Source organism: Serinus canaria, chromosome 6, assembly GCF_022539315.1.
Source record: "Serinus canaria isolate serCan28SL12 chromosome 6, serCan2020, whole genome shotgun sequence".
Lineage (NCBI taxonomy): Eukaryota > Metazoa > Chordata > Aves > Passeriformes > Fringillidae > Serinus > Serinus canaria.
In genome coordinates, this window is record NC_066320.1 from 2,148,017 (window position 1) to 2,169,489 (window position 21,473).

At 55.7% G+C, this 21,473-nt stretch overlaps 2 protein-coding genes across 3 annotated transcripts in view; one reads left to right on the forward strand and one right to left on the reverse strand.

Annotated features, from left to right (window-relative positions):
- Positions 1 to 21,473, reverse strand: part of CDH23 (cadherin related 23) — a 181,110-nt gene that overhangs the window by 17,837 nt on the left and 141,800 nt on the right. Inside the window, 7 exon segments of the mRNA XM_050976130.1 lie at positions 15,641 to 15,868; positions 17,986 to 18,114; positions 18,235 to 18,363; positions 19,030 to 19,179; positions 20,224 to 20,226; positions 20,768 to 20,869; positions 20,962 to 21,350. Coding sequence (XP_050832087.1) covers positions 15,641 to 15,868; positions 17,986 to 18,114; positions 18,235 to 18,363; positions 19,030 to 19,179; positions 20,224 to 20,226; positions 20,768 to 20,869; positions 20,962 to 21,350 — 1,130 coding nt within the window.
- VSIR (V-set immunoregulatory receptor) lies at positions 1,364 to 12,140 on the forward strand. 2 transcript variants are annotated; one of them, XM_018923945.3, is made up of 7 exons: positions 1,364 to 1,605; positions 6,683 to 7,141; positions 7,828 to 7,875; positions 9,137 to 9,244; positions 10,437 to 10,464; positions 11,011 to 11,195; positions 11,427 to 12,140. In XM_018923945.3, exons 1-7 carry the CDS (start codon positions 1,542 to 1,544, stop codon positions 11,462 to 11,464), a joined length of 930 nt encoding a protein of 309 aa, XP_018779490.1. In that variant the 5' UTR covers positions 1,364 to 1,541; the 3' UTR covers positions 11,465 to 12,140. The 2 variants fall into 2 exon arrangements, with proteins under 2 accessions (XP_018779490.1, XP_009097110.1); XM_009098862.4 differs by having other exon boundaries at positions 1,371 to 1,605; positions 11,008 to 11,195.

The following is a 21,473-nucleotide window of genomic DNA, read 5'->3' on the forward strand; positions in this document are numbered from 1 at the left end:
GACCAGCAATGGCTCAACACTGCCAAGAGACACAAGCAGCATGCAGGGCTCCAAATGAAATGAGCCGTGGCTTCAGATGCACTTGCAGGTGACAGCTGGGTACAGAGATACATCAGAGGTTTAATCAGAGATTAAATCACACCCTTGTTCCCAAGCAAAGCGCGTCTCTGTGGGATCCCTCCCCTTTTCCCAGCTTATCATTGCTGGCAACACCAGGGAGCAGCCCATGGCACAGGGGACGCCAGGCACTGAGCCCCGCTGTGCCTCCCTGCCTTTGGAGGAGGCGTGTGCAAGTCCTTGCCTTGCCATTGGGGACACCTTGATTGTTTCTAACAAGTGTGGCAATATGGATGGAAAATTCCTCAGAGGAGGAACAAAACCGAGCATCTGGGGCCACTGGACTGACCTCTCATGGTCCCACCACCTCCCTGCTGACCACAATGTCACTGCTGGTCAGGCTCAGCTGGATCAGAGCCACCCTGGCTCTGCATGGGCACCTGGATGTCCTGGCTGTCTTACAGGGGTGTCACCTCACCTGGGGATGGGCAGGTGACAATGGCACACCACTCTGCCTAAGGGCTCAGCACAGAGCTGGGGGCTCGGAACAATAAACCATTTCTTTGGAGTGTCTGGGCTTCATGCCCACACCTTCCCCCAGCAACCAATTTCTTCCAGCCAGCCAAGGGTTACATTTTTGGCAGGAGCATCAGAGCCGTGTTTGCTGTAAAAAACACAATGCCACACCGTAATTAGGTACTTTTCTATTTCCCTGCACACTCCAGATTCAGAACAGGCGAGCTGCAAGATTTCCTGAGGGTTGCAAAACTCCACGTTCTCTGGGCTCCACTTTCCAGGGAAGGCTGACTGGAAATGAGGCAGCTCTCAGCTGCAGCCAGAGATTTTGTTGATGCCTTTGGAATTCGATGAGAAGCTCCAGGAGGAATTATGTGTCAGACCACAGGGCTGCTTTATTTTTTCAGGGCAAAGTGCAAATGGGCTGTAGGAGGGGCAAAATGGGGCTTTGCTCCCATTTTTTTTTGGGAAAGCTCAATTTCCTTTTCCAAGCTGGCATTGCTCTGAGTAACCCTTCCCTGTACCTCCTGCCCGTTCATCTCAGGACAGGTTCTGCCTCCTTAATCCTCACAAACAAGGCAAAAACAGTAATTGTGAGCAAAGTTACAAGCCGGCCCAAGGAATCAACTCCTGCTGGAAAAGGGGATGGAGACCATCACCCTCAAGTCCCTTGGCACGGAGAGCACCCTCCTTAGCCCCCCAATAAATGCACGCAGCGGGCTCTAAGTGAGGCTGTAAGGGAAGAAACCCAGCAGAGGCACCCGGGGAAGGAGGGGTCCGAAGCGATCCCCACCCGCGGGTGCTCCCTGCAGCCTCTCACCTCCGGGGGGTGCTCGCCGTTCTCGGCAGCGCTGCTTTGCCAATCGCAATGAAATTTCCTGTGTGTCCCAGTCCGGCTGTCGCTGCGGGGCTGCTCAGAGCGTGCGGTGGCTCCGCAGAGGCCACCTCTCCCCTGCCACCCCTCCGCCATGGGGACAGCGTCCCGCCGGACCGGGCTGCTCCTGGCTGCGTTCTCCCTGCTCGCTTCCCACGGTAAGCCCAGCTCGCTTTGCTCTCCTCCCTGCCCGGGAGAACTCTCCTCGCCCGGGCACCGTGCTCTCCTGCCCGGGGCTGCGCTTCGCCACAAGGAATCCGGAGTGTTTGGGACGTTCTTGGCTCTCTCCCCCCGTGATTTTGGTGTGGGGGGATTGAACCAGCCTTTCACACGGCGCTGGCTGTGCTGGGGTGAAGGGACCGCTGGGGAGCTGCTGTTCTAAAACTCTGAGACTGTTTTTTTCTTTCTTCCTCTGCTTTGATCTAACATGCGCGGCAGGGAAGCAGCCCCCTGTCCCCGCCAGCTTCCCGCTGGATACCCCGGGCTGGAAAAGCTGCTCCGTTCCCGCACGGCACTTTTCCCTGGCACCGTGGGGGTCCCCGGCTGTGCCACGGTGAGAAGATCCTTCCAACAGCCCAGGGGGAGCGGAGAGAGGGGATTTGTGCGAGCGGGGCTGGGATGACCTCTCTAAGGATGCTGCGTTCTGCCGGGAAGTTCCTCCGGGTGGGCAACCAGCGCACCCAGGGCCACCGGGAGTGGCTGCCGAGCTGCCCTTGCCCGGAGTGAGCTCTTCCCGGCGCTGGAAGCGCTTCCCTGCTCGCTGGCTGCTTATCAGCGGGATGGATGCTGTGGGAGGGGGCTGCTTCACGCCTGACTCCGCAGCAGCCCCGGCAGGCAGCGTTTCCGTTCGGGGCTCCGGGGCCAGGCAGTGCAGCGGGGGCGGTGGCATTAAAACCTCGGTTCCACCCTGGACGGCGACTCAGAGAAGGAAGCTGGGAAGGACCGTGATCCCTCCCTGCCCTGCGCAGGCGGAGGATGAGCATCGGGCTTGGCTTCATCCTCTCTCCCGGGACAAACTGACTGCCTCCACGATTTCTGCCGGCGCATCTCCGGGAAGAAAAGATCCCCAAAGGTGCCCCAGTGCTGCAATGGGGCCAGAGGTGCCTTCTCCTCTCCTCTGGGACAGCAAGGCCGGTGTGGATTGAACCACGTTTTGCTTCTCATCTGAGTCATCAGGGAGCAATTCCCAGCATCTCCACAGGGATATGGATGATTTCATTTATGCATCTGGGGCGCTGGGAGTGAACTTCAGGCCTTCTGCAACACAACAAGCTTGGATGCTGATGTTCAGCGTGAGGCCCGTGCCAGAGGAACTGAGCTTTGCGCAACCCCGCGCCTGCCAAAACTTTCTGAGCCCCTGGCTAATTTTAGCAGGGATTGATGGAGAAGTAGCCCTTGGAGACATCCAGCTTGGGGATGCTGGCAGCAAGGTGGATGGGGAAGTGGCTCCTCTTCCCCTAAAGTATGGCAGCTGAGCTGGGCTTCCCAAAATCGCATCCCAAGTTCTGTCCCCGAGCCAGGGCTGTGCTGGAAGAGGAGCAAGGCAGGACCCCCGGAGGCTGCTTGGATGATGGGTACCCCACTGCTGGAAAGCCATTTGGCCCCTGGGGTGCAGGAGATGAGGGCTGTTAACATGTCTCAGGCATCTCCAGCAAGTTTTTTGTCTCCTCTTTTTTTTTTTGTGCTCGTACTTCTGCAGAGCTATGGGTGCCCCTGCACATCTCACCTGGCTGATAACTGAGGCATAATCACAGCACAGTGACGATGGGGCTCGGGGCACTTTGATGTGAGCCTGCTACAAGAACTCCCTGAAGAGGAAACAAGCAGAGCTCCTTGTCCCACCTCTGTCTCCAGCAGCCCCTCCTCTGCAGCAGTTGAGCCCCTCCAAAGGCTCCATGCCCTGATCCCTGCAGATCTCCTTGGAGTGGAAAGAGTGGAAATCACTTCTGCCAAGTACAGGAGGGCAGATCAAACACCTGCTTGCCAGGGCCGGAGACCAAACATAGGAGAAGCAGCCAGGAGAGGCCTTTGGTCACCGACCCGGAATGGGGTGTGAAATCCTGATTTATTTGTGCTGTTGGTCAGCCAAGCAGCACAGGTTTCTGCCCTTTTTTTTTTGTGTTTCTGCTTTGTCTGAAAGCAGAGCTCCCAGGTGTCAGGAGAGTGATGCCAGCCAGCACTGGGATGTACCGAGACTGCACAAACACAACACCAATGGCTACAGACAAAGAGGAAAAAGGGCTCTTCTGGCACCTGCCTGAGACCTCCTCTGCCTTTACCAGATGGTGACAAGACAACAGCTCTCAGCTCAGCCCTCAGCTGGTCCAACCAGCTGGAGATGCACAGAGATGGGCATCTGTCTTTATTTTGGCATTTGCCAGCAGCTCCGACTTCAAAGGGAATGGTTTGGCTGGGGTGTGGAAGGAGCCAAGCCTGGGCTCTGGGCATGGAAGAAGCCCAGGAGATTAAAGATCCATGGGCTTTGGTATAAATACACCACCAGAAGATGTCTCCTCTGGGCTCCATCTGGCATCCAGTGTGTGTTTGAAGCCTCAGTACATCTTGGGGAGGGAACGCCAACTGCCCTGGCACTGCTCTGGGCTGCACCGTGCCTTGCCAGCTGCTTTCCCCTGCACTGCAAGGCTTTTGAGAGCCTTCCCCCGCCGTGGAGAAGGAAGGGGAGCCTGTAATGCTGAAGGTTGCACACATGGTAACCTCTGCCCCTCCCCGAAAGCGTGGGCTGAGCTGACTTTCCATCCAGACGGTTCCCATCAAGCCCCGGAGGTGGAGGCTGGATGCTTTAGCGAGGCAGAGCTTCGCAAACCGCGCAGGGATGAGCCCTACTTCATCTGGGGTGGGGGGGGTGTGTGGAGAACAAAACACTCCTGCAGATACTTTTGGAAGGTGTTGGAAGTGTGGCTTCCTCCAATAGAGCCCTGGCTTCCCTTTCTCTGGCTCCCAGGAGAGCCCCGAAGTGAATGGGGCACTTCCCCTTGCAGCAGGTATCAGGAGCACGTCTGAAGTGCCTTTTGTGCTCTGTGCTTTGGCAAGGAGCTGGGGCACCCGCTCTGCTGCCTGCCAGAACCCCTCCAGCCTGGCTGTGCATCCTGGCCCCAGCAGCACCCCAGGAGAAGGAGAAGTCAGGGCCTGAAAATGAGACTGAATGAGGCAGGTCTGAGCTCAGGCCGCACAAACCTCAGCCCCAGAGCAGCTCCAGGACGTGCTCTGCACGTGCTGTGGGGAGCAGGAAGCAATTAGCTGGAGTGGTCAGGGAAAGGTCACACCAGCCCTGCCTCTGGGGACTCCTTGGCACTGTCCAGAGCAGGGATGCAATGGGGCTGATCTCCTTCCCAAAGCCTCCCTCTCCCTGCAGAGCACCCTAGGGCAGCGACTCAGGGGTTGCTCCTGCACCATCAGAGTCAGAGGTAACCACCAGGGGTGGGAGGCACGTTTTTGGTTTCACTCTCTCCAGCAGAGCAGGTGACACAGAGCTCTCAGGAGGAGGATGCTCTCTGGGAGCCCCTGGCCTGGGTGGATGCTTGCAGGCAGGCTCATCACACCCTGCCTGTGACTGACGCCCTCTCGATACAGCAAGCGAGAAACCTCAAAGCGAAACGTGGCGGAGCTAATGGCACAACAGGATGTTACCAAAATAAAAAACAAAACATCTCGTCCTTGTAACATCTTCTCTGCTGCAAACCAGCCCCAGAAATCACTTTTCCACAGTAATTTGAAGTAAATAAACCCAGAAACTGCTTTTTCTCCTGCTTTCAAAGCAGGATGTTAGTGCTTCTGCAAACATGAAGGAGTGTCAGGGCCAGAGCACCAAAACCTCTCCTGGCTTTGCGCTTTTCCCTCCCCTCAAGCACAGCTCCCCTCACCCAGCAGCACCCCCCACCCATGTGCAGTGCCTCCTGCTCCCACTTCTGCCACACCTCCTGCCCACATTCCAGAACTTCTTTCTGAAAATTGTTTTCATTTTCCAGCAGCTCCTCACTGTCAGCATCAGCCAGTTCGCCCTTTTCCTCCCTGGGGGCTGAAAAACAAGGAGGGTGGGACCTGCTCCCCGCCTCATCTGGGGGAGAAGGGGGGGCACTGCTCCTCCTAGAACTTTTCTGTTTGTTTTCACTCTCTTTTTTTTGCAGCTGGCCCAGCTGTGCTTGTGTTTCTTCCTTCACAAGCCATAACCCTGCTGCCTTGCTTCTCCTCTTGTCCTCCTTGGCCTCCCTGCCCCACACCTCTGCTGGCCCCAGGGAGCTTCTGCCTCCCTGCTGCAGGTGCTAAACTGTATTTAAAGCATGTCTCTCCTGCAGAGTTCATTTCTAGGGTGAAGTGGTGCTCCCAGCCCCACTACAAAATCCTGGAAGATTTGGGTTAGGAGGGAGTTAAAGATCATGTCGTTTCAACCTCTCCCACTAGCCCAGGTTGTTCAGAGCACCATCCAACCTGGCCTTGGACACTTCTAGGGATGGGACAGCCACAGCTCTTCTGGGCAAGCCGTGCCAGGGCCTTCCCACCCTTTGCCAACATCGGTGGTGGGTTTGCATTGCTTTTTTTGGCCAGTTTTGTTACAAAAAGATGTTTTACTGTCAGAACCCAGGACCTTCCTCTGGCTGCCCTGGAGGACTCGAGACCCTGGCAGGGGGCTCAGAGACCTTGGCACGGAGTCAAAGACACCTTTGATTTTAACCCGTGGAAACAATTACCATCTTTGTGTGAGGATTTACAAGCCACAAGGGTTTGAGTAGAATGTTAGTGAACTTATCACAAGGTGAAAAAGTAGAATTTTGGGGATTTAGAATGGGGGTTCAAGAGGCAGGATGGAGGAATCTGGGTGTGTCCTGTCTTTTTTCTTCTTGTTGTTGTCGTCCACCTTCTGCTGTGATGGTTACACTTTTGGATTGGTTTAGAGTAGAGACAGGGTGTCTGACATATGAGATGGGTATTGGAAAATTATTGTAAATAAAGTACAGGTAGTTTTTAGTATAAAAAGCCAACACCACCCCAAGGGCAGTCAGCGTGCCACAAAACAACCTGCTGGACAGATTTCAGCAGGTCAGACAAAGAATGTAATAGATACGGAAAAATAAACAACCTTGAAAAGCAGAGCTGAGGAATCTTGACTTCTTTGGTTGTGGGGCTGGGCAAAAAGACTCTCTAACACCTCGGAAGCCATTTCAGCAATACCACCCCAGGGTAAGCCCAGGCTCTGACTCGGTACCTTGTCCCTGGCAGGAGGAGCAGCAGCTTTCCTGATCACCACGCCGTACTCGCTGTGTGTGTGCCCCGAGGGCCAGAACGTGACCCTGAGCTGCCGGGTCAGCGGTGCCCTGGCCGAGCGGCACGACCTGCTCTACAAAACCTGGTACTTCAGCAGCACGGGGGACCAGAGCTGCTCCGACAAGCGCCACATCCGCAACGTCACCGACAAGGAGCTGCACCACGACCTCGGAAGGCACCACGAGGCACCCACCAACACCTCCCAAAATCCCTCCCCAGGGAGGCAGAGCGGCCACCACGGCGTGGAGTTTGTCCTTGACCACCACGGCGCCTTCCACATCGTGGTGATGAATGTGACGCCGCAGGACAGCGGGAATTACTGCTGCTACGCCGTGGAGGTCAGGAGAGAAGGGCATGGCAAGCCCCACACCGTGCAGGTGGCTCATGGCTTCGTGGAGCTGCAGATCCAGAGAGGTGAGGCTGCCCTGGCAGCCCTGCAGCCACGCCAGGGCACAGTGCCGGGGGGGGATGCAGCACTGGGGATGGGGAGGCAGCGTGTGCTGATGTTGGAAGCGCAGGGCACTTCTGGATGCAATTCCAGAAGTCAAAGTTGAAGGTTTGAATTAGAGCTTGAGAGCAGTGAAACACACACACACACAAAAAAAAAAAAAACAAAACTCAAAAAAATCTTAATAACTCGAAGGCTGGAATGCAATAAAATCCATGGTACATAGTTTCACTGATCTTCTTCAACCTCCTTCTGGCAGAGAGGAGAGCAAGGCTCAGCTTAAAAGGAGCTGGCTGGTGGTGCAAGCCCAGCTGAGGGCTCACAGATAACCTTGGGACAGCAGCCCAGTGGGAGAGGCAGGAGGGAGGGGAAGGCATCTCCTGGCCTTGATTTGTAGTGTTAGATAGCTTTTCTTTTGGACTAAAAAAGAAAGAAATTGGCTGCATGGTCGGGGATGGGCCCTGCTGCCATGGACAAAGAGGGTCTTGCAGCAGGGATCTCAGGGAACACTTGCCAGGATTAAACTCCTGCTTTGGGCTGCTCTGGGATGATGTTCTCAATACCAGGGAGAAAAGGCAAGGGCAGCCAGCAGGTTGGGAGTTCCATGGGACCTGAGAAAATCCTGAGTGAGCTTTTCTGTTCTCTTCTGCAGGCAAAGGAGGCCTTCAAAACTGCACATTCCACACTGCCACCGGCAAAGGTAAAGGGCAAAATCCCTCTCTCCAAGGTGCTGCTCTCCACCCTGGCCCATGAATTCCCTAGGGATCGCTGCCAACACACCAGTGGCACACACAACCTCACACCTGGGGACTGGGAGGGTGGTTTGCAATGCTGTTCCATGACAGGCACATCCCCAGGCTAAGGAGAGCCTTCTTCAGCCCATCCCCTGGCCATGCCTGTCCTGAAGCCCATGGAGATGGTTCACCCTGCTGTTCTGAAGCCCCTGAGCCCCCTCCCACAACAGGGATTTAGTGGCTGCTGCCACAAGCAAATGGGAAGGGACAGAAAGGTAAAGAGTTGCAGGAACCTCTTGCTACACCCCGAGCCTGGGGCACCTCTGCCTCAGCAGGGGAAACCCAAATCTTGCTTGAGTGCTCAGACAAAGTGGGGCTCTCCCAGAGCTGTGTCTAGACATGGAGATGTCCCCACTTCACTGTACAGCTGGGTTCTCACTGGGTCGCTCTGTCTGTCCCCCTTTGCTGGCTCCTAAATGGGCAGATTTGGCTAAAATTGTTTTGCAGCGTGCCCAGACAAGGGAAGCAGCTGCTGGTCCCTATGACCTGTGCTTTCTTGTCCCTAACCTTCAGTCTCAAGTGCTGGGACACCCTGCCCTGTCAGGAAAAAAGAGAAAAATGTCCCCTCCTAAAACACAGACCCACAGGGAAAGAAGCTGCTTCCTCAGATGGATGCACAGGAGAGGAGCTGAACCTGCTCTTGATTTAAGCAGCCCACAGCCTCACCAGGAGCCATCCCACAAGGACCTTGATGGCCACAGATGTGCCTGCAGGCTTCCAGCCTTTCTGGGAGCTGCTGTGGGTGACATTCTCCAGGGGCACATTAATTAGCAGAGGCTGTGGGTAACAAGCCCTTTGATGCCTGAGCATTTTGAGGCAGGCTGTGGGTCAGAGCCAGTGCCCCAAAGTTGCTGGGATCCTTTATCAGGGCTTCTCTCCTCATACCTAGAAGATCAAAACCCTTGGGAGGTCCTGCAGCCATGAGGGGGTTTGGCTGGGGTTCTAACAGGACACCTCAGAGCTTTTCTCCACAGCTGGCAACGCATCCCGGTGTGATCCTGTGTGTGTGGGAGCCACACTGCCTCAGCTCTGAGGCAGCACAGGGCTGCCCTGTGCTGGACTTAATGATCCTTAAGGTCTCTTCCATCCTGAACAATCCTGTGGTTGTGGGGAAGCCAAGGGAAGGGCAGGTGAACGGGAGGGTTCACCTCTGCTCTTGTGTTGCAGACATCACGGCGGCAGCGCTGGCCACGGGCGCCTGCATCGTGGGCATCCTCTGCCTGCCCCTCATCCTGCTCCTCATCTACAAGCAGAGACAAGCTGCCAGCAGCAGACGTATGTACCCGCACCCCATCTCACCTCCTGGGCTGTGTGGGATGTGCCCCCACTGGGATCAGCTGCTCTGGCTGCTCCAGGTCCCACGGGCGTGCTGTAAGGTGGCCCAAGGACAGGTCCCTGCCAGGAGCCTCCTGGAGCTGTCCTGGGAAGGACCTGGCATGCCTGCAGGCTGCTGGTGAGGAGGGGATACCAGCAGCGTGCTGCAGGCTGTGAGACTGTGAGGATGCTCCCTCCACATCTGCTGTGAGATCCATCTCATTTTCTCATCCCACCCTCCACGGCACACCCGAAACAGAAGCTTTGCCTTCGAAGTGACTGAAGAGCATTATCTGCACTTTTTCTCACCTTCCTCTTTAAAAAGACCCCTGACATGTCCGTGGCCATTGGATAGGTGTCCCCTCTGCTGGGGCAGAGCTGCTGCCAGCTCCTGCCCCAGAGATTTCAGTAATTAAGCGGAAAGGGGCACCACCTTAACTGGCAGAGCCATTTCATCAGCCCTTGGGCAAGAGGGGCCCTGTGGTTTTCCTCTCCCAGCTCGGGGGGCAGCTGTGGGGCTCCGAGGAGCCCTTTGGAGAAGTGGTTTGTGCAGCAGCAGGAGGGCACAGTGCCAGCCACGAGAATGGGAAGTGTGCTTTGCACAGCCACGCCCTGCAGGCACCCCTGGTTGCTGCTTCACCCCAGAGGGCGGGCAAAATCCAGGGGGGTTTGCCTCTCAGGTGCCATGGACCAGGTTCTTTCCACCCAGCACCTTTCTTTGGCACAGCTTGGGCCAAAACTTGAGCATCTCAGCCAGGCAGGCATCCAGCAGAGCCCAGTGACACGGGCTGTGGGATCTGGGGGTGAGGGAATGCCTAACCTGGTGCTGCCCAGCCAAAGAGGGGCAGCCAAGTGCCAGGTGGTGTTTGCAGAGCCACAGGTGGGTGGTGAGTGCATCTGGGCACGAGTGGGGTCGGATTGTAGCTGCACCTCACTTCACCCCCTGCCTGCAGAAGTGTCCCTTCCCCTTCTCTGGAGCATGTGGTGTCCATCTAGGGAGGGCAGGGATGCAGAGGAGGAGGTTTGGGAGCAAAGCAGAGGGCTAAAGGAGCAGGTGAGGAATTGGAGGGGGATAAGACACCGGAGCACAGCCCTGGCAGTGGGTCTGGGCCTTGTGCTGCCAGCACTCACCCAAACATTTTGTCCTTGGCAGGTGCCCACGAGCTTGTCAGGATGGATAGGTAAGGAAACCCACCAGTTCCCAGCTCCTTGCATGCCCTGCAGCCTGCATCCCAGAGCCTGCACAGGGCCTGTCCTTTCCTCCTGCCCCTTGAAGCTGGCACATATCCCCAGCCCAGCAGAATGAAAGCGGTGCTGGGGTCCCCCACGCCCTGAGTCCTTTCCCTTTTCTGGGAAATCACTGTTTCTCTTCCCTCTCTCCACGTGGAAAGGGCCTCCTTCTGTTTTTCAAGGGCCTGCCTCTCCCTGCACCCCAGGAAGGCTGAAACCACTTGGGCTGAACTTTCCCCCTGCTCTGGGCTCCCTGTTTGCTCTCAGCTGAGATGCCACTGCCTGAAACCACTTTTTCCCTTGCACTGGGCTCCCAATTTTCTCTCAGCTGAGATGCCACTGCCTGAAACCACTTTCCCCCTGCTCTGGGTTCCCCGTTTGCTCTCAGCTGAGATGCCACTGCCTGAACCTGCTCCCTGCTTGTTCCCAGCCAAACCCCTGGGGATACAAAGCTGTGCTGAAATAGAGATGCAAACGCCTCTCCTGTCCCGCAGCAGCGCCCAGGGCATTGAGAACCCCGTGTTCGAGGCGGGGCCGGCGGGCAGCGCGGAGCCCCGGCCCCGGCCCCAGCTGCGCTACGTGGCCAGCAGGCTGCCCTCCGAGTCCGGCCGGCATCTGCTCTCGGAGCCCAGCACCCCCCTGTCCCCCCCCGGGCCCGGGGACTGCTTCTTCCCCACCCTGGGTGAGTGACTGGCAGTGCTCAGCCCCTCTGGAGAGGGTGGGAAGGAAGGGGGAAAGTGGGGGGTTAAATATCAGTGGGAAACTTGGTGTTGGCGACATCAAAAACGTGGCTTGAAAGATGGGAAGGACCTAAACCCTCTGTTTTCCAGGCAGAAGCAGAGTCTGGTCACTTCCTGGAATGATATCCCTTCAGCTGTGAGCTGGACTAATATCCCTGCTCTGCCTTTTCCAGATCCCGTTCCTGACTCACCAAATTCCTTGAAAGCCTGAGCACCCCAGAGGAAACCACATCCTGCAGAGCACGCCAGGCTCACCAAGACAACAGCCCCAGGAGGTTGGCAGGGCCAGGGGCAGCAGTGCCTTAAGAAATGCAGCTGTGAGCAGGATCCCTGCCCTTGCCTCCCATCCTGCCACTGCCCTGGGACTGGAAATGAACCCCTCTTGCCCAGATTTCGATTTTTAACTACCTGTTTCCATGGAGAAGTGCGTGGCTCTGTACTGCTCACATTTTACAGACTAGCTGGAAATTGAGGATGTGGGGATGGAAGGATGTCCTGCACCTGCAGACTTCCCTGAGGATTAACTTATTGCCAGGCTCTCAGCTCTGCAACATCAACACGTTTCTGGATCCTTGACTGAACATCCTCTCTGGGAGTGGATGTTAAAATACTTTATTCAGCATGGAACAAAACAGGATCACCAGCCAACCTTGTACTACCTTTTTCTTTGCAAAACAGGAAGGGGAGAGGCTCCCAGCTGCCACCAGAACCCTCTTTCCTCACCAGCCTTTTGAAATGGCCATGGACTTGTGATGTTGCTGCCTTTCAGCAGAACACATGTTGGGAGGAGCCTTACTTCTGCTGCAGTTTTATCCTTGGCTTGGGATCAGGGCAATTTATCTTTCTGTTTGTTTCATTATCAGTGCTGATTAAAAGGAAAAAAAGGATGTTTATAGTTTTCATTTGGGTTTTTTTTCAATTTTTTTTTTTCTTTCCTAATGCTTGTCAGTTAGGAAGTTCATCTGGAGGGTGTTGCAGGATGCAACAGGATGCTCCTGAGCCCCTGTGGAGAGGTGGAGGCATGGGGGGCACAGTGGGAAATGCTGGGGATGGCTTCCCCTTGCTCTCCTGGGGCCAGCAGGGCCAGAGCAGCCAGTGCTGGGGTCACTGTGAGAGGACTCTGTGATGCCCTGGGTGCTTGTGCAGCATCTGAACAACAGCACTGGCACTGCTTATCCAAAAGAAACTTTGACTCCAGCGTGACTCAGCCCTGGTGATGATATCAAACCTTGTGGCAGACACTGTTACTCAGAGTGTGTTTGTTTTTGTTTTGGTTTTTTTTTCTCTCTTGTTTCTCTTTTTGTTGTAAGGTGGGTAAAAAAGTGGCCACCAGACAAACATAAACATTAGTCATAGCAAAACAGAGTCAGACCTGAGCAACAGCTGCACCAGGCAGTGTGGCCAGGCTGAGCATCCCTGGCAGCACACAGAATTCCACACTGTGGGGCTGGAAGAAACAGTGTTTGCCTCTGGAATGGGCTGGGGAGCTGCAGGATTTGATTAATCCAGCAGTGGCTTCAGCAGGAGCACCCTCAAGGTGGTTCAGGGATGAAGGAGAAGCCAGCACCCTCAAGATGGTTCAGGGATGAAGGAGAAGCCAGCACCCTCAAGGGGGTTCAGGGATGAAGGAGAAGCCAGCACCCACAAGGGGGTTCAGGGATGAAGGAGAAGCCAGCACCCACAAGGGGGTTCAGGGATGAGGAGAACCTCAAGGCATTCAGGGATGAAGGAGAAGCCACAAGGGGGTTCAGGGATGAAGGAGAAGCCAACACCCACAAGGGTGTTCAGGGATGAAGGAGAAGCCAGCACCCCTAAGGGTTTTCATGGATGAAGGAGAAGCCAGCACCCACACCCCCATGTACCACGGATGGAACTTCCTGAGCATGGGACTTCATTGCCACCCATGGCTCAGCCCCATCCTGGCTTTGCAGCAGAATCCAGAGCTGGTTGGTGCCTCCAGCACTTCCATCTCCCTGTCTCAGCAGCTCCAGCTGGAAAGGCAAGCCTGCCTGCCTGCAGGTCCTAACAGCTTTGAAACTGTCTCCCAGTGGCTGTGCTCCCTAAGGAATGCACTGCCTGACGACAGAATGAAGCTTTGCTGAGTTTTGCTCTGCGTGGCAGGAGCCCCATTTTTTGGGATACCTGGTGCTGCAGGCTGAGCTAAGCTGTCTGTCAGAGGCTCTGGTGTGGCATGTTGGGGCACTGAGTGGCATCAGTTTTCCCTCAGAAGGAAAACTAAAGATTTCTAGGAGAGAGAAGAAATGGCTTCCCAGGCTTCCACGCATTTTGGAGCAAGAGTCCTGGCACAGGGGTGCTGGGTCCCCACCTCAGCCCCCAATTTCATGGAGAAGATGACACAGCTGCTTGTGGTGAAGGGGACCCAGCTGCAAGACAACATCTGGGCAGTGAGGATCCACCCTGCCTTGCTGGAGCCACCAGTGCCTGGGGCTGTGGGTCCCACAGGGTCCTGTCCCAGTGCACAGGGGTACTGCAGCTTCCTTGGGCAGAGATTTTCCTGCAGGAAGCTCCCTGACCACTCTGGAGCAGGGCCAGCCCTTAGGGAGGTGCAGCTGCTGGCTTGCCCCAGGGTCAGACAATGCCCAGGTGACTCCTGCAATTCCCACACACCTTCCAGCTGCAGCTCACCAGCTTGTGAAGGATTTTTTTTTCTCCTGCAATGCTTTTTTAAATGAAAACATTCTTGTTTTATCAGCAGCATGTTATCCTTTTCTTCCCACATTTCCATCTCCCAAGAGATTCCTCTTGGCCAGTCTTCCCTGCTCCCTTGCTGTCCTGGGCATCCCAGATCACCACTTCCCAGTGAGGACTTCCCAGTCCTCTCCCAGCTCCGTCTCCTCTGCCTCTCCCACGCAGAGAAGGCCAGACCTTGAAACCCACGGATGGATGTACAAATCACAGACAATCACCCCCTTTTGTGCATTGTTGCACCAGCCTGGAGCTCCTTGTGAAAGTCCCAGTTTCTGGCAGGCAGCAAGGCCCTGACAGACATCATTTCCCCAGGCAGGCATGAGGCCAGCAGGCACCCAGCAACACGCCTCTGACAAGAGCTGAGTGTCCCTGAGCTCTGAGAGGGGCCACAACTCCTCTCCCCACTCAGGAATTGGGTCACTGGGCACTTTGTGTCCCTGGTGTTTGGATTGTTGCTGCTGGCATAACGTGTGCTCGTGACATGGTGGGCACACAGGGGACAGGCAGGGCTGCTGGGACACTGCCTGGGCAGCGTGGGGTGATGAGCTGTGCCACTTGTCCCTGCTGGCACTGGGAAGGGAAACAGCCATTGCCATGGCAATGGGATTTGCCAGCTCAGCAGAGCAGGATCAGTGTCCCACATCCACAGTGACAGGGACAAGGAGGAGCTGGTGGCATCATGTGCTGCAGCCACAGCACAGCTCTCTCTCTCTCTCGTTCTGGGGGAAGTGACTTAGCTAGGTTTAAGCCTCAGTGACAGTGCAGCTAATGGAAAAGATGGTGATGCAGAAGCTGGAGTGTGAACCAACTGGGAGGGAGGAGCTGAGAGTGCAAAGCCTGAGGTGAGAATCACAGCCAGAGTTTGCACTGCTGGCTGCCACCTGATTCATCAAAATGTGGAGCAGGGCTTTGCAGGCAGAACTCTGTAGGCAGAGCAGAGAGATGGTGAGAGATAGCAGGTGGAGGTGGGGGACAGGAAGGATGGCAGAGTGTCAGCTCATCTCACCATTTGTGCTCATTCACCTCTCTACAGAGACGTGGGATTAGAAGGGACTCAGAGCTGGAAAATGCCCCACGTGGTATTTGCTCTTTTGACTTTTTGAGCCATCCTCAGAGGCACAAACAAGGACCCAACAGAGACAGTCACTTCCCCAGACCATGGGATGATGGCTGGGGTCTCATACCATCCCTGTCTCAGTTGGAAGCCATTCCCCCTTGTCCTGGCACTCCAGGCCCTTGTCCAAATCACCAGAGCTCTTCTCATTCACAAGGCCCACAGCAGACATGCACGTCAATGGTGAAAGGAGCTGTGGTTGAGCTGCTGCTCCAGCTACTCCCAGCGCTGAGATGGGAGAGCATTGCCTGGAGCCCTTCCAGACCCAGCACCTGCGAGCAGGGCAGCAGCAGCCAGCACACCTCCCCAGAGGGATGCTCACATTTTTTGCATTTGGAGATGGGGGATGAGCCCTGCTGAACGACTCTGAGGGAAGCTCCTGCATGTCCAGGCATCGAAGGAGACCAAACCAAACTGGTGCACAGCAGGTTTGGACCCCGAGTCCCCGAAACACCACACCCTGTGCCTTTTCTCCCCTTTCACGCCCCACACTCAGTGCCAAGCTGGCTCCCACAGCACTGCCCAGCCCCATCCTGCCCCCACAGGCCCGTTTTGGTGTCTCACCGACAGCGAGGGGTTGCCCTCGTCCTCCACGGTGACCACCAGGCTGTAGAAGCTCTGGCGCTCGCGGTCGGGCGGCGAGGGCCGGGTGGCGATCTCGCCGGTGACGCGGTCCATGCGGAAGGTCAGGTCCTCGTTGCCACGGGTGATGTAGTAGGAGAGGACGCTGTTGAGGCCGATGTCCCGGTCGGTGGCGCGTACCTGGGCCACCGCCGTGCCGCCGCCGACGTTCTGCGGAGAGACGCCGCGTAAATCCCGCCGGCCTCGTCACGCATGGAGCAGCTCATTGGTTGGGGTGTGATTTCAGGGTTCACCTCAGAACCCCGGGTTCCTCCCCTGAAGATTCCCTCCCAGGTGTGTCAGTCACCTCTCCTTTCCCCACCCTGACCCCTGCCGAGCGCTGTCTGTCAATCCTGGAATTCCAGAAGGGTGTGGAGTGATTGGCAGATTCAAAGGATGCCCTCTACCCCTGGGGAGCATTGGGCCAGCCTGGTGTCCTTTGTCCCTTGAGACCTCCCCTCCTGTACCTGGCTGGTGGCTCCCTACCCCTTCCCTCCTCCTCTCCCTGGGTTAAAAGGAACAGCACCCACGCTTTTCAGGAGTTCTGTTGGAGCTGGTGCTGGTTCAGAGGCTGTGGGCCAGAATAAAGCTCTGGATCCAAACCCTCCATCAGAACCGACTCCTTTCCTTCACCATCACCTTAAAGCTTCTCCACAGAGGGAAACCTGAGGAGCAGCCCCTCCATGGGAGGAGGCCCCATTCCACCTCCACCAGAGCTCCTGCGCACCTGGACTTGTCCCCATGTGCCAGCTGCAGCACCCAGCCATCCAAAAGTGTCTGTGGGGTGAAACTCCACACACCCACGGCCAAAAGTGTCTCTGGGGTGAAACTCCACACACCCACGGCCAAAAGTGTCTCTGGGTGAAACACCACCCAGCCATGGCCAAAAGTGTCTGTGGGGTGAAATACCACAGACCCATGGCCAAAAGTGTCTATGGGGTGAAACACCACACAGCCATGGCCAAAAGTGTCTGTGGGGTGAAACACCACCCAGCCATGGCCAAAATGTCTCTGGGGTGAAACAGCACAGTGCTGCTGTTTGGTTCAGCACCAGGGGCCAGACAAGCCAAGGCACGTCCTGTCTGCTATATTGGTAAATACCAATATTAATTAATAATGTAATTCTAATATAGAGAGTGCACTGATGTGCTTGAGGCTCCAGACTCGCTGCCCCAACACGCGGCAGCTCAGCAGAAAGCTGCACATTAGGTCTTATCTAGTCCAGCACAGCCTGGAAGAGCATAAACCCGCAGTGTGCGCAGAGGTGAAGGCCACGTAATGGACCCGGAGCTCAGCTAATTATTTTTGGATAGTCCCATTATGGGGAAAATCAAAACAGAAATTCTGTTCTTCAACCTGCTCTGAACATGTATTAAATAGATAAGAAAACCTTAACAGGGCAATATCCTTAATGCTAAGCTATAAATCACGAGCAGCAGTTCCTCACAGCTAAGTGGCACTGGCTATTACTCATATTTCATTTTTCATCGCCAAATTGAGAATCCCCCCCGGCTCAGTCCAGGAATTAAACTGTCAGGAAATAAGTCGTCTTTTCTCATGCCTGATTGTGTTTTATTGCTTAATTATCTGTCCCTTGCTAAGCTGCTTCCTGAAAGCCATTCTTATTCTGCACCGCACCGTCTCTTGTGTCACTTTGGTGGCATTTCCATGGGTGTGTAGCCACTTCTCCTTCCGGCTGGTCCCTGCAGCCTCATGGGCTTAAGTTGCTCATAGAGCTTTTTCCTAGCCCAAAACGAGGAGTACATCACCAGTGAGGGCTTTCAAGGGGTCACCAAGCCTTACATCACCTGAGGTGAGGATGGCAAGGAGTCACCAATCCTTACACGACCCAAGGTGAGGTTTGCAAGGGGATGCCAACCATCAGATGGCCAAAGATGAGGTTTGCATGAGGCCACTAATGCTTAAACGACCCAAAGTGAGGTTTGCAAGGGGACACCAACCATCAGATGGCCAAAGATGAGGTTTAAATTTACACTGGGTGACCAAGCCTTAAATGACATTAAACATTAATGCAAGGTTTGCAAGGGGACACCAACCATCAAATGGCCAAAGATGAGGTTTTCACAGGGCCACCGATCCTTAAATGACCCAAGGTGAGGTTTGCAAGGGGTCACCAACCATCAAATGGCCAAAGATGAGGTTTTCACAAGGCCACCGATCCTTAAATGACCCAACGTGATGCTTGCAAGGGACACTCTGCTGTCCCCTCCTGCCTTGTGGTCAGAGCTGGCCCCGGGAGGATGGAAGGAGAGGGGCTGGGTGCTCACCTCGCTCACGCTGACGTTGTAGCCGAAGGGGCTGTCGATGACAGGGGGGTTGTCATTGACATCCAGGATGTTCACCCGTAGAATGTGCTCCTTCCTCCGGGGGGGAACGCCGCCATCTGACGCTTGGATCTGCAGTCAGGGGTGGATTTCCGAGGGAAAAGTGTTATTTTGGAGCTCACAGCTCCAAGCAAAACAGCCTCGGTGCTCAAACCAGAAGGCCAGGGGCTGAGGGGGTGCTTTGGTGCTGACCCGTAGGGTGTAGTGATCCAGCAGCTCCCGGTCCAGCGGCCGTGCCACAAACACCTCGCCGTAGGTGCCGTTGGTCGTACGGATCTCGAAAGCCCGGCCGATATTCCCCGACGTCAGAGAGAAAGTCACCTGGAATCATCACAGGGAAGGAAAACCAGGGCAGGCAGAGCGATGCTGAGGAGGGAGAAGGGAAAGGAGACCCTACAAAAATAAATCCAGAGTCCCCCCAACTTTTGAAAAGGTCCAACGCAGTGGGAGCCACAGGTGTGGCAGCCACCCCAAAGCAAACAGGGCCAACCCCCCGGCAGCTCCCATGCTGCCAGCAATTTCTGTTATTGAGGGTGATGGGACCTCATTAATGCTCGTCTGCAGGGCAATGAAAATAACAAATGTCAGAGAGCTTCCTGCTCAGCCTGCCAAGGACTGTGCTGCTGGCCCCCACGGCGGGAGAGGCCACAGCTGGTTTTCAGATTTCAGATTTGACACTGGTCCCACAGAGCTCTCTGGCCCAGACAGCCCAAGGACAATGCTTTACCTCTCCTGCTGCCTTGCCTGAGGACTCTTGGCACTCACTGCACAACGCCCCCAAAACCTCTGGCATTAATGACCAGAGTTTGCTCTCACAGGGATGCAGAGGGAAGGGGTTGGGAGGGTGCTGGCAGGGGGATTTCTGTGTCAGTGAAACACTACACACAGCCTCACAGAAGCTGGAAGGGATTATCGAGTCCAACTCCCGGCCCTGCACAGGAAAACCCCACATGCTTAAGAGCATCATCCAAATGTCTCCCTCCCTACCTGGCCATTGCTGCCTGCATCTGGATCTCGGGCCAGCACCAGGGCCACCCTCTTGCCCACGGGGCTGTCCTCGGCCACGCTGACAGACGAGTCAGAGGTGATGTCGAACTGGGGGCTGTTGTCGTTCTCATCCAGGACTGTGATGGTCACCTGTGAGGGGGCACAGGGCTCAGAGCATAGACAGGAGCCAGACCCCTGCCCAGCTGGCATCGACAACCACCCTGGCACCCCGGCATAACACACCACACCCCTCTGAGGTGCCAACAGCGTGTCACCCATCCCCCATGGGAATGATGCAGCTGTTTGGGCCCAGGAGCTGAAGTGACATCCTGCCTGCAAAGGAGGAGGAGGAGTAGGAGGGATGCTTGGAGGCTGCAAAAACAGTGCAAGGCTGCTGCATCTCTCAAGCAGTATAATTTTTTGTGGAACATCCTCTGGTTTTTATCCTTCGAATAGCCAGACACGGAGCAACTTGGGTTGCTGCAGGGTAACCCTTTCCTGCTAAACTTTCCCTGCTTAACTTTTCACTGGTGATTTCATCCATGCTCACAGCAGCAGGGTCAGGCAGGATTTGCTGTAAAGCTCAACGGGCACAAAGAAGGCAGAGCTGAGTGTGTTCAACTCAACCAGGACAAGCTGGGTGTGGAGGAGACCTGAGCTCCCTCCTGGAAAAAGACATTGAGCATGAGCTGCTCGAAGGTGACCTGGCTACCTTGGCCACAGTTAGGCAGAGGAAATGCTCTCATCGAGTTTGCAATCAAAGTGCTGCAGGGCAACACAGAGATGAGAGAGGAAGAGCCTTTCTGTTCCCGGGGATTTATTTATGGGCGCCCCAAGCGCCCAGGTGCGGCCAGGCTGAATGCGGCAACATCCCGGGAGGAAGCTGGGGAGCGAGCTGTGAGCCCTGGGCTGATTCACTTATTGTTGCTGCTGGATTCAAAACAGAGAGCCAGGAGCAGGGAGAGCTCATTCAGCCACTGAGGCCGATCCGGCAGCTGCTGTCCCAAGCGCTGGATCAGGGAGCCAGATCAGGATCCTGCTCGCCAGCAGTGTGGGGTCTCACGGGGCTGCCCCACGTCCTGGGGGTGGCAGGGAGGCTGGTGCTGGTGGGACTGGGATGGAGACATCCAGCCCAGTCCCTCCTTGGAGCTGAGTGTGGACCCTGGGAGGGATTCTGGTCTCCAGCACGCTTACCTTCTGTTGGAGGAAAGCAGAGGGAGAAACAGAGAACACAAACAATGAGGAGTTAGCGAGGGATGAGGAAGTGTGGGTTAACCCTGCATCCTACCACAGCACTGCCAGGGGTCATGGGTACGCCTCTGCAGCAATTTGGAGGCTCCAATGTTGGGGCATCTCTTTGTTTTTTCCTAGATATACCAACCTGTTGAGGTTGGCATATCTGCCCCTCGCCCTGGCAGAGGTTCAGACAAGAGCACAGTGCTGTGAGGAGAGCAGAGCCATCGGCACCCATGGGCTGGCCCTGCACCCGGCAGAGAAATGCAAATCACCCCCTGCCTGGCTGCCTGTGAAACTGCTAAATATAACCCCCTGAAACACAAACCACCCTGGAGCATTTCAAGGCCCCTAAATTTACCTCCTTCAAAACTTTTTAGCAGGTTTTCCCCCAAAACAGGGTTCCTGGACCCTGGAAGCTGGAGCAGAAAGCTCTGCTAGGACAGGCTGTCCTGGGAGAGGGAGATGACAGCGGATGGTGGGGAAGCTGGGAGGAGCTACTCACCACTGTGGAGTCAATCTTCGGTCCTCCATCATCAGCCACCACTGTCAAGGTGTAGAAATCCCCTTTCTCTCGGTCCACCTGGCCTTTGACCGTGATCACTCCCTGCCAAGCATGAGCAACAGCTGTGCTGGCCACCAAAACCAAAGCTCACATTGCCCAAAAAAGCCAGGAGGGACCATGCTGTGGCTGCTTACCGTGATCCCATTGATTTTGAAGAGGGAGAGAGCCTGGGGGTTGGTGTTGGGGTCGAACTTGTAGGTGATCTGGTTGAGGTTGTCGATGGAGCGCGCCTGGACGCGGAGCACCTCGGAGCCCAGGGGGATGTTCTCCATGATCACGGCCTCGTAGCTGCTGTTGGAGAACTGCACGGCCTCGTCCAGCTCGTTCAGCAGGCTGACGTACACGCTGCAGAAGCCCTGGTTGTTGGGGGGCGCTTGGTCCGTGGCAGAGACGTTCATCAGGTAGCTGGTTTTGGTCTCGTAGTCCAGGTACTCTATGGTGGTGATGAGGCCCGTGCTCTCGTCGATCTCAAACTTTCCTTCCGCGCCCGACACGATTTTGTAGCTCACCAGACCCCCGTTCCCTGGGGAGGGAGCAGGAACTGGAGGTGCTGGCTGCACCAAGCACCCTGAGGAGGCAACACCACTGATGCCTCCCCTCAACAGAGCCCATCCCACGGGATTTCAGCCCAGCCAAGGCAGGATCC